Source organism: Engraulis encrasicolus, chromosome 2, assembly GCF_034702125.1.
Source record: "Engraulis encrasicolus isolate BLACKSEA-1 chromosome 2, IST_EnEncr_1.0, whole genome shotgun sequence".
Classification (NCBI taxonomy): domain Eukaryota; kingdom Metazoa; phylum Chordata; class Actinopteri; order Clupeiformes; family Engraulidae; genus Engraulis; species Engraulis encrasicolus.
The window spans coordinates 21,058,563-21,071,062 of NC_085858.1; the positions used below are offsets into that span (position 1 = coordinate 21,058,563).

Sequence of the window (12,500 nt, forward strand, 5' to 3'; positions counted from 1 at the left end):
GTTCATTGCCTGTTAGTCCTCTATTTTTTTTTTCTCTTCACGTTTAATTGTATTTTACCACATTTCCTGTCTCGTTTTCCAATTGTGCTCTCTATTCCCATCTTTCCATCTTTCCATCTCTCTCTCACTCTCTCTCTCTGTCTGTCTCTCTCTCACTCTCTCTCTCTCTCTCTCTCTTTCTCTGTCTGTCTCTCTCTCTCTCTCTCTGCTTTGTCCTCTCCCCTTTCCATTCATTTCTCTCTATTTCTGTCTGTGTTGTATCCACATAGAGAACCGGAGCATGCAAAGCTGCTCTCAGATCCCTGATTAAGAGATGGCTCTGCCCCCACCATCTCTCCAGCACACTGCCAGGGACTTTGGTTTTAAATTGTGCAATTAGTGATCTGGCATGCCTATCTTGGCTACGGCAGGACTCAAATCCCCGTCTAGCGCCTCCGTGACGCGCACCCCCCCCCCCTCCACCACCACCACTGAGGCCGCCACTTGCACGCCGCTGCCACTGCTTGTCAGACAAATTTATCAGCGAAGCCGCTCACCATGCTTCCTCCCAAAGCCGCCTCCTCTCTTCCTTCTTTCCCTATTTCCTTTCCCTTTCTTCTTTCCTTCCTCCCTCCGTTCCCTTCCTCTTTTCGTCTTCCCTTCTGTCTCCCAGAACCATTATATGCCATTTTCGTATTGATACCGTTTTCGTATTGAAGCCAGTCTGTTCCCCAAAAGTATAACCATTCTTGCTCCTTCCTTCTGAAGCTTGCTCATGGGTAGTCTCTGATATTAATAGCAAGCTGTATCATTTCCATGATCATATCCATGATGATATGAGGAAAAAGAGGCAGTGTGGTATTTATTATGTTATGCAGTTGAATTTCAAGGGTCAACCAAATTCCGAGTTACTAGACTTTCTGTCACATTGTTAAATTAGTCAGATAATTATCTGTCATGTTGCTATGCTTAAAATGTTAAGTAGTTACACAATCCCCAACGTGATTGTGTTGCATAAATGCCCCAACCTCAGATAACGTTTTAACCCCACCGTCACTTTGTTACATAAAAGGCCTAAACTTAGATAACATTTTAAGGAGAGACTTAGATAATAGTCTTAATTTTTAAGTGTTCCTCCTTCCCTCATCTTGCTTTGATGTGCTTGCCTGGAAGTTCCTTTTTCAAGTTCAAGAAGAATTTAGGAGTGCTTGTTGTCACAAAAAGATTTATTAGTGTTATTTTTTATCCTCAGCATTTATTTTTAATCCTCGGCTCGTTGAAGAGGAATATCTGAAGCCCATTTTAATTTTTACCGCTCTCGCTTTCGCTTCATGTCAGAATGTGAAGCATCTGAACTTCCCAATGCCTGGGCCAGCTGGGAATCAATGTGCTTTTCCCCCCACTACAGATGAAGAATTTTTTGCGAGACTTGCAAGAAAAAATGCAAAAGAAAAAAAAAATAGTGTGTGAAGGGAATAAGAGAGGGAAGAAAAAAAAGTTCCTGATGTGAAGACAAAATTCTTCTAATAAGCAGTGAAATCGGCATGGTGCTCCCATTACAGCTGTGCTGTGGTGTTTGGCAGCCTGTTGAAACGGGGCTATTTTAAGTTGTGCAGGTGCTGGGATGGGACGCTACCTTTAGAAAGAATAATTGATGGCCGGTGGGTTAGCTAGTCAACTCAACATGATAATTCTAGTCTAGTCTTTTGCCCCACTCCTCCGCTCCTACAGCTTGCTATACACTTCAACTCAACTTCTTCCTTAAATGCATGGTGTACAATCTTGCTTTTTAAGTCAATACTTAGTCTGCAATCTTTACCCTTGCGTTGAAATAAACAGTCTACACACTCTCAGCCTTGGCACACTTCTGCAAGAATGCTTTTGAAGTCATCACTTAAGAAAGACTAGACTATAGCCCGCAACATATTTTCACTCATGGGGAAAGAAGATAACACGTGAATGAAAGTGCTTTTAAGTTAATTAATGGAGGAGTTCAACAATTTATTTAAGGAAATTATTAGCTCAATTTTATCTGCCAACACAGTGAGATTAGAGGAGCTCTTTAAAAAAAGCAACAATGTATTAAAACAGTGGGAGATTTCTTAACTTACACAAGTAATTATTGATCTAAGAAAAGATTAAAGAATCCTGTAAAGCAGAATATATCAATGGGGCTCGATGTATGTCATGTCAAACATATATTTAAAAAAGAATCCATTATCAACTACTTTTCTGTGGCTTAAGCAATGTGATCTTTGTCTGTGTCTGTGAATGTATTTGCTTGTCTGTGTGGACAATATTGTGTGAAATTGTGTTTTCCTATTTTGCATGTTTGTGTGTGTGTGTGTGTGTGTGTGTGTGTGTGTGTGTGTGTGTGTGTGTGTGTGTGTGTGTGTGTGTGTGTGTGTGTGTGTGTGTGTGTGTGTGTGTGTGTGCGCGGGTGTGTGTGTGCGCGTGTGTGCGTGTGCATGCGTACTTGCATGTGTGCGCGCATGTGTGTGTGCGTGTGTGTGTGTGTGTGTGTGTGTGTGTGTGTGTGTGTGTGTGTGTGTGTGTGTGTGTGTGTGTGTGTGTGTGTGTGTGTGTGTGTGTGTGTGTGTGTGTGTGTGTGTGTGTGTGTGTGTGTGCGCGCCTCTGGACCCCAGCCGACGCCCTTGGCAAACGCTGCAATTACAGTCTCTGTCATTCAGTGGTCTGGCCTGAGTCTGTCAGCCTCACCATCACTGATCAATTCCTACCCCTGTTCTTAAGATATTAGACTGGCTGTGCTCACATACACCCCACCCCCTCTCTCTCTCTCATGCTTCTCGCTTTTAGGTGCAGATCAAAATGGATCCATTTTGTGGTCAAGACCTTCGTTCGCCTTGTCAACAGAGGCCTCACCACACCAAACCTAATTTTTACATTTAGCTCTCCCTGTATCATTTTTTCCTCCCCTCCTCCTCCTTCTACTCCTCCTCCTACCCTCCTCCTCTTCCTCCTCCTTCTTTTCCCTCCTCTCCTGTAATCCACTGTTCTTTCACCATTTCACTCCACTGTCCACTCCACTCCACTTCCACTCATCCTCTCTCTCTCTCTCTTTCTCTCTCTCACTCTCTCTCTCTCTCCCCTCCCCTATCTCTCTCTCTCCCTCTCTCTCTCCCTCTCTCTCTCCCACCCACCTCTCTTTTTAATACCCCCGATTGTAAGGCAAGTTCAACCTCAAAAATAAACACACTGAGAGAGAGGGGGAAAAAATACCTCTAAACAATTAAAAAAGGGAAGGCAGGAGAAATAGGGGAGCAGGAGCAATGACGCAGCACTAGCGCCCAAACACATTCAGGCTAATGAAGTTTCTAATGTTGTCTGGGCAGGTTCCTCATTTGCAGGAAAACAATGCACAATATGCACAATGACCTCACTATAAATTACACTGATGCCTTGATGAGTCAGGGCTTTGTAGACTCGTTAAGCACGCGGCACATCAGCAAATATGTGCGTATCTGTAATTATTCTCTGAAATATTTTTTGTTTATGTGCGTGTGTGTGTGTGTGTGTGCGCGCGCGCGCGTGCATGTGTGTGTGTGTGTGTGTGTGTGTGTGTGTGTGCGTGTGTGTGTGTGTGTGTGTGTGCGTGTGCTTGTGTGTGTGCGTGTGTGTGTGTGTGTGTTTGTGTGTGTGTGTGTGTGTATGTGTGTGCATATTTTGAAAAGCCAAAGTAGAACCTGGAGCAGCATGTTGATCTAAGCTTTTCTCAGCTACCCCTTTCTAACCTCACACACACAGACGCACGCACGCACGCACACACGCACGCACGCACGCACGCACGCACGCACACACACACACACACACACACACACACACACACACACACACACACACACACACAGCCCCCCAAACCCAACCCCACTTTTTCTTTTTTTTCCTTTTTTTTAAAGATATTTTTCTTTATACTGCCGCTGCGTTGCTAGCAGGAAGATTGTGTTGAGATGCCACCCAGTGCTCCTCTAACCCTTTAAGTACGGAAGAAACTCAATTTCACCTCTCTGACTGCCGCGACCTCTTCAAGTCACCCCCTCCAGGCTCTCCACGTTAGCACCCCTCCAAGCCCCCCCCCCTTTTTTTTCTCCTCCTGCTGTCTGTTTGTTTCTGTGCCTCAGTCTGATAGTTTGACAAATGTAAATATTTTGGGCCTGGCATTTTGACAAAGCGGAATTGGTGTAGAAAAAAAAACGGTTATGACAAAATAAACGTGAGACAGGAAGATGGAGCATGTGGATGGAGAGAGAGAGAGAGAGAGAGAGAGAGAGAGAGAGAGAGAGAGAGAGAGAGAGAGAGAGAGAGAGAGAACAGGGTGAAATAGGCAACAGAGAGTGGAAGAGTGGAAGACACAAAGAGTATGAGACAGTAGGAAATGGTTAGTCACATGATTGGATGGGAGAGAGAGAGAGAGAGAGAGAGAGAGAGAGAGAGAGAGAGAGAGAGAGATAGCGATACAGACAGACAGACACACAGATAGATAGACACACAGCCACACAGATAGGAAGAGAGAGGAGGGTGAAAGAGACCTACTAGGTGTTGAGGTGTTGAGAGAGATAGAGAGAGATAGCGAGAGATCGCGATACACATAGAGAGAGATGCGGAGACAGATCGGAGGCAGGCTTTAATGGACTTATCGCCAAGAGGACTTAGGGTTCAGTGGCTTCTGGATTGGACAGTTTAGAGAGAGAGGGGAAGATTGGGGAAGTGGGAAACGCAAACACAAAAGTGAATTAAAAGAGAGGCCCGTTGTAATCTCGGGTAATGAACTGGCCGGCCGGAGCGAGAGCAAACGGAGGAGGGGGAGTGTATTTTGGCAGTGGCCAGGCCGAAGCTCCACCGGTCGTCACTCAACAGCACCAGCCCCGCATCAGGATCCAGCCTCTCCCTCTGACCTCAGTGCAGTTGTTTAATCACCAGGGCATTTTAATGGCTTGTCAGGTGGGGGGAGGGGTGGGGTAGGGGAGTGCTTGAAATATGGTTGGGGGCTACCTGGTGCAAACATTACTATAAATCCCTCTCTCGCCGGCCTACGCAGGCCCTAATGGTGATAAATCATCACTTTGGGGGGAGAAAAATGACAGCTATTAAAATAATGAATGGGATGATTAATTTTTCACATTAAAGATTAAAAGCTACGAGAAGTGCCACCAGAAGTATCATCAGACACAGGGGTGGCGAGCTAAAGCACGTGGAAAAGGGGGAGAGCTTATTTGCACCACTTTATGGTGCCCTTTGCTTTTTTATCGATCGTAGTTGTGTCAGCTTGTAGCTTTCCTTTATCGTAAGAGGATGTTGTATGTGTTGTATGTGCGTGTGTGTGTGTGTGTGTGCGTGCGCGTGTGCGTGTGTGTGTGCTTGTGTGTGTGCTTGTGTGTGTGTACCTTTGTCTGTGTATGGTGTGTGTGCTGCTTGTTCTTGGGGTTGCTCATGACCCAAGTGGTGCTAGTACTGTACAGTATGTGAATGAAAGAATTCCGACTTGAATTTGATCTTATGTGTCTATTCATAGTTAAAAGCCATTTGCATGGCCTGTCACTTCTACACACTGTGTGCATTCACAACAGTGCATTCCAGCGGGTGTCTGTCTGCATGTCTGAAAGAGAGAGAGAGATAAGAGAAGCGAGCTATTTTTTTTCTTGGTCAGCAGAGGCGTGTTTGGGGCGAGCTGTTCTCTTCACGCACACATTCTCTCTGGCCGGCTCCATAATTTGTGGCCTTGTTAGGGAAGGAAGTGAGGCAGCAGTGAGGCCCTTGAAGAACATGGCTGCAGGCGCTACATAGCCCCTCCAGCCCAGCTAAAGGGAGAGCGTCTGCGTCTGTGTGCCGACGTGCCCAGTGGTGTAGTAGTCTACTTTTTTATGGTGGGTATAGTGTATATTTGAGCATTTTTTGAAGTGGGTATACTGTATATATTTTTGCTATTCAAAATAATGGATCAATCAATTTGAAGTGGGTATACTGAAATCCCTGAAATTTAGAAGTGGGTTTACCCGCGTTCTACATAGACTACATCACTGGACGTGCCGTGCCGTGCCGTGCCGTGCCGTGCCGTGCCGTGCCGTGCCGTGCCGTGCCGTGCCGTGCCGTGCTGCGCTTGTGCTGTGCTCTGCTGTTCTCAGCTGCACTACGCACACACTCACACAAAACTCCTTGAACAGCCTCCAAAAAAACATTCCAGCACACCACATTCTCTCTCTCTCTCTCTCTCTCTCTCCCTCTCTCTCTCTCTCTCTCTCTCTCTCTCTCTCTCTCTCTCTCTCTCTTTCTCTCTCTCCTTCTCTCTCTCTCTCTCTCTCACTTGCACCCACCCACACCACCAGCTCACACGCTTCTCTACTTGTATAATAAAAACACACACACGCTTTGACTCATCTGAGGCCCCAGCCTATTTGGAAAGCCTTAAATTATTTTCATCTTTCTTTTTTGTTATTGTTTTTTGGGGGGTATTTTTGGACGCCCATGCCGTATCATGTTAGACTGATGTCCGTGTGTTGTGTGTGTTAGTAGTGTTTTTGTTGTTGTTTTTTTGTTGTTGTTGTGGTTGTCGTCGTGTTTGTTGTTGTGTTTGTGTTCCATCATAGGCAAAAGAGCACTAATGCAGACACATGTAATGGCATATGCATGAACACACTAACAGACCTCTCCTACATAAATCCCAGAGGTGAAGAGAAACAAAAGACAGGGCTTTCTCTCTCTCTCTCTCTCTCTCTCTCTCTCTCTCTCTCTCTCTCTCTCTCTCACTTCTCTCTCTCTCTCTCTCTCTCTCTCTCTCTCTCTCTCTCGCTCTCTCTCTCTCTCTCTACCTAACTCTTCCACTCTCTCTTCCCTTTCTCTCTGTCTTATTCCTTTCATTCTTTTCTTTTCTCTCTCTCTCTCTCTGCCTCTGAAATGGTCCTCCAGAGAGAGGGGCTTTGCACCACATAGATCCCCCCTAATGCCGCTTCTGTCTTCCCAGGGACCTGCCACGTTGTTCAAACATACATCACCCAAATTGCCGTGCAAAAGATTAGAGGGGGGCGCATAATTAGAGCATTAATAACCATACATGTTAGGGAACATAAGTAATTGAGTTTTTGCCATGATGAATGGTTGCATAAACAAATGCGGGGAGTTGGGAGTGAAAAGACTCAATTAAATATTCTTAGCATGACTCTTGTCTCCATATAAGCATCAGGATCAGGGCTTTAGAACACCAAAAAACTGGGGAGAAAAAGGGAAATGGGAGAAAAACACACACACACACACACTAGCACGCACGCACACACACAAACACACACACACATGCACAAACACACTTACACACACACACGCACGCACGCACGCACGCACGCACGCACGCACGCACGCACGCACACACACACACGCACACACACACACACACATATGCACATGCACACACGCACACACGCACACTCACACACCACTGTTGCCCAATTATTTCTTTGTTCCGGGGCAATGATAGCATTGCTTGTCCATCTGTAGCCTTCAAAAGGAAATTCAAATTGTTCTCGCTGGAGCGTCTGCGCCGTTTGCTGGCTCTGGAAAAAGAAAAAAAAAAGCCCGGGCTCTAAGCCCTGTTTGATCTGCCGCTCACAGAATAGGGAAACAGGCAGGTATTTGTGTAGCAAATATAAAATTATTTACAAATCAGCCACGGAAACGTGTGTGGTGGTGGTGCGTGCACGATTTGGCGTGGCTCTCAACTAACACTTTTGTGCACAGATTTTGTCCATGGCAGGGAGAGAGAGAAAGAAAGAGAGAGAGAGAGAGGGAGAGAGAGAGAGAGAGAGAGAGAGAGAGAGAGAGAGAGAGAGAGAGAGAGAGAGAGAGAGAGAGAGAGAGAGAGAGAGAGAGAGAGAGAGAGAGAGAGAGAGGGTTGAAAAGAAAAAGGGGTACAGTTGCAGCTACTGCTCTGTGTTTTCGCGCTACACCCACACTTTGCTCTCCGACTAATGATCCAGCAAGACAGGCTGGTACGCGGGACAGGGGAAGTGGGGGTTTAACACCGCCACTACAGCGGCACCGTTTAGGCCTCCACCAGTTTTCATGATACCCACCACACGCACACACACGTAAACACACCACAGACGCATACTCAAACACACAAACTGGCAACACTACACACACACACACGCACGCACGCACGCACGCACGCACTCACACACACACACACACACACACACACACACACACACACACACACACACACACCACTCCTCCCCAATCCCCCCCACACCCCCACCCCACACACACATACGCATACACACACAAACACCCAAAGCTATTTTGACATTTTATTCTGTGAATTTAAAGCCGCAGTCTTTGGAAGTGACTAATGAAGGCTCCCCTGTTTAAACAGGCGGGTTGCTGTGGTAACCTTTACTGTGCGGATTCAGCCATATCTCATTTCCTGCGCTGTTTACCATTTGATCCGTGAGGAGTGAGCTACTGTATTAAAAATGAATGATTGAGGGTAACGCGGCGTTATTGGCTGTAGTTTTGTTGCAAGACTGGTTTATCTTTGCTTTCGCATTTTTTTCTTCCCCCGTCTGTTTTTTTATTTCTTTCGGGGGAAGACAAAAAAAAATAAGCAGCTTTGATGGGGTAAGAATTCAGTCGCCGCCGATGCACATTGTAAATGTTTTACTGTTGTTACTGAGCGCATTAGAGCAGTGCCATTCATCTCAATCTAGCGCCATTGTTGCCATTGCCGTTCTCTGTCTCCCCATTTTGAGGAGGGTAAAATAACGAGGGGGAAAAAGAAGAGGGAAATAACGGGGGTTAAAAAAAAAGCTGCTTTTTCTTCACAACTGACATGGCCAGGTGCCACGTGCCTGGCCCTCCCATTTTTTTTCACATTTATTTACTTTTTTTTCTCACAGGTGGTGGAGTTTGTTTTCGTCCAAATCACCCTCTCCCATTCCCTCCACCCCCATGCCTACCCCCTCTTCCTTGCTTATTTGTTTTCCTTTTTTTAAACTCCCACCTGTTTTAAAGTGTCCAAATGATTAGTCAATTCCCAATCAACAAGAGACAAAGAAATTGCTTTTAATTACTTTTGATAAATGACAAATTGCACTGGAGGGAGTCCCTGTGATAGAGAGAGGGGGGGTTAGGCTTGCGAAGGGAGAAAAGAGAAATGGAGACAGAGAAAAATAGGGGCATAGCGAGAAGGAGGTAGAAAGAGTGATAGACAGAGCAGAAGGTGGTTGAGAGAGAGAAAAAGAACACAGGAGAGAGAAAGATGTGTGTAGAGGGAAAGAAAAAGAGTGAGAAGGAGGGAAGCCTGTGGTAAAATAGAGAGAAAGGCAGGAGAATATATATGCAGAGAGAGAGAGAGAGAGAGAGAGAGAAAGGGAAGCGAGAGAGAGAGAGAGAGAGAGAGAAAGGGAAGCGAGAGAGAGAGAGAGAGAGAGAGAGAGAGAAAGGGGAGCACGAGATAGAGAGAGAGAGGTGGAGAGAGACAGGTAGAGAGATAGAGAGGTAGAGAGTGAAAGAGAGTGAGAGAAAGAGAGCGAGAGAAAGAGAGAAGGAGGGATGGGATTTCTGTGGGGAGGAAATCAATGGTCTCGTGCAGGGGGCTGCAGCTCTTGGGCCCCAGCCAAGTAACAGACTGCTCTCTCTCTCTCTCTCTCTCTCTCTCTCTCTCTCTCTCTCTCTCTCTCTCTCTCTCTCTCTCTCTCTCTCTCTCTCTCTCGCTCTCTCTCTCTCCTGCAATAAACACCCGTCAGCACAAAGCAACACACATGGGTGCATGGGCATGCACAAGTGCCCGCGCACGCACACACACACACACACACACACACACACACACACACACACACACACACACACACACACACACACACACACACACACACACACACACACACACACACACACACACACACACACACACACACACACACACACACACACACACACACACACACACACACACACACACACACACACACACACACACACGCACACACACGCACGCACGCACTTATACACATACATACACTAAAACACATGCACACACAACTATGCACACACACTAGTACACATACTCATATGTGTGCGCACACGAAAACACACATACATATTCACATAGACATATGCATTGAAGCACATTCACAAGCACGCACTTTAACAAAAAAATTTTCACCCATAAACACAGAGACACACACGGACACACACACGCACGCACGCACGCACGCACGCACGCACGCACGCACGCACGCATGAACGCACACACACAAACACACACACACACACATAGATGCATGCACACACTCTTTTTGGCTGGGTTTCTGGCTAGGCAGTTAAACCAATACACACACAGCACATGTGAGCTGCCCTCAGGGCACTAAAGCACACATTGCCATTACACAGCTCTATAGGCACCTTATAGTGTGTGTGTGTGTGTTTGTGTGTGTGTGGGGGGTTTGTATGTGTGTTTATGTGTTTGTCTGTTTGGGTGTGTGTGCGTGTACACGACAGAGAGAGAGAGAGAGAGAGAGAGAGAGAGAGAGAGAGAGAGAGAGAGAGAGAGAGAGAGAGAGAGAGAGAGAGAGAGAGAGAGAGAGAGAGAGAGAGAGAGAGAGAGAGAAACATGGCAGCATAGTCTTAGTAGCAGCTTCAGTGTCCTGGTCAAGTGCGTGTGTGCATGCGTGCGTGCGTGCAGACAAGTGCACACTGCATACACACTTGCATTTATGCCTCCCCCGTGCAAGGGGGAGCCCCCAATAGTGCCTGAAAGGGAGCAGTACGTAAGGATTCAATAATTTTTGTTTGAACAAGAAGCATATTCATTGCAGTACATTAATTACCAATTACTAGTTAAGCTCTCTGACCTCTGATTCCAAAAAAACATCATTGACCCATATACATGTATGTTTCTCAATGTCTGTTTGTTGTGAGTAAAGAATAGAGTAGAGTATTAATCCCGAAGGAAATAAAGGTGTCTGTCAGCTTACATAAATGGGTCAGTGACGTGTCTGCAGTAGCACATGTCAGGGCAGTGCAACGACAGCCAGTGTCCCTATTGTATGGTCCCCCCCTCCCAATTATTGCTAATTAATTAAAATTCTTAATTAATTTATGGGCCTTAGATGCCATTGCGCCACCTGATGTCTGCGGCCCAAAAAAAAGGTCTTTGACCCAAATTCACAAATACAAAACACACACAAAATGTACACATTAAGATAAACATCAAGATGAACGTATTGTATTGTTTTCCGTTACAGGGCTAAGCAGCAGCATCTTCGTCGTCATCATCAGCAGCAGCAGACTGTCAACCCGGCAGCAGTGAATTCCTCTACTTCAGCACAGCCAGCTGTACATGGAGATCCCCCGCTGGGCAGGTCAGACAACACACGCACACGCGCACACATGCACACACGCACACACGCACACATGCACACACGCACACATGCACACACGCACACACACACACACACACACACACACACACACACACACACACACACACACACACACACACACACACACACACACACACACACACACATGCTTACACAAACACACACACACTCACACACACACACACATGCTCACACAAACACACGTTGGAACATGCACACAAGTGTACATGCGGAAAAAACACACACACACACACACACACACAAACACATGCCATCTTATACACGCACAAATGCAGGGACGCACACACACACACACATGCACACTTACGCACACATGCACACGCGCACACTCGTAAACCCACATATACGTAAATAGTACACTCACCTGTCCTTTTAGCCACTGTCTGCCACAGGCACAGACAGGCATAACACACACACACACACACACACACACACACACACACACACACACACACACACACACACACACACACACACACACACACACACACACACACACACACACACACACACACTAATGTCAGACACTTATTATGTTTGCATGCATATGCATATTTGACCGTCTGCCAACATGCAAACAGGCAGACACATACATACCGTAGGCACACACAGTATGGCTTGCTCTTAGAAAAACATACACATCTGTTGGACATGCACACACACACACACGCACGCACGCACAAACGCACGCACGCACGCACGTATGCACGCACGTATGCACGCACGCACGCACGCACGCACGCACGCACGCACACACACACACACACACACACTTTTACATTCTGATTCCATTAGTGCTTTCTGCATAGTCTCCCCCTATATCTGTCTTGTCTGTTACATCCCTTTTTAATTCTCTTTACAGTAGTTGCTCAGGAAAACTTTGAAAATTCCCTGCAAGTTTATGAGGGCTTTCATGACACTGTAGCAGTAAAAAAAAGCTAAAAAAAAACAAAAGTCCTCAGCAGATCTGAAGCCAAGGTATTGCCACATTTCCCCCCACCCTCCATACCCCAGGCTGAGTCCACTGTTCTCTGCATTTTCTCTCAGGACCCATACAGCAGGTGGCCTCAACTGTTTCTCTACCCATATCTCTATCCCTCTTTCTCCTTT

General features: G+C 46.3%; 1 protein-coding gene across 1 annotated transcript in view; it reads left to right on the forward strand.

The window, feature by feature from the left end:
* The window catches only part of rbfox3a (RNA binding fox-1 homolog 3a), a 597,033-nt gene that overhangs the window by 215,925 nt on the left and 368,608 nt on the right, over positions 1-12,500 (forward strand). The window contains exon 4 of the mRNA XM_063183470.1: positions 11,232-11,348. Coding sequence (XP_063039540.1) covers positions 11,327-11,348 — 22 coding nt within the window. The 5' untranslated portion in view covers positions 11,232-11,326. The remainder of the gene's footprint in view (positions 1-11,231; positions 11,349-12,500) is intronic.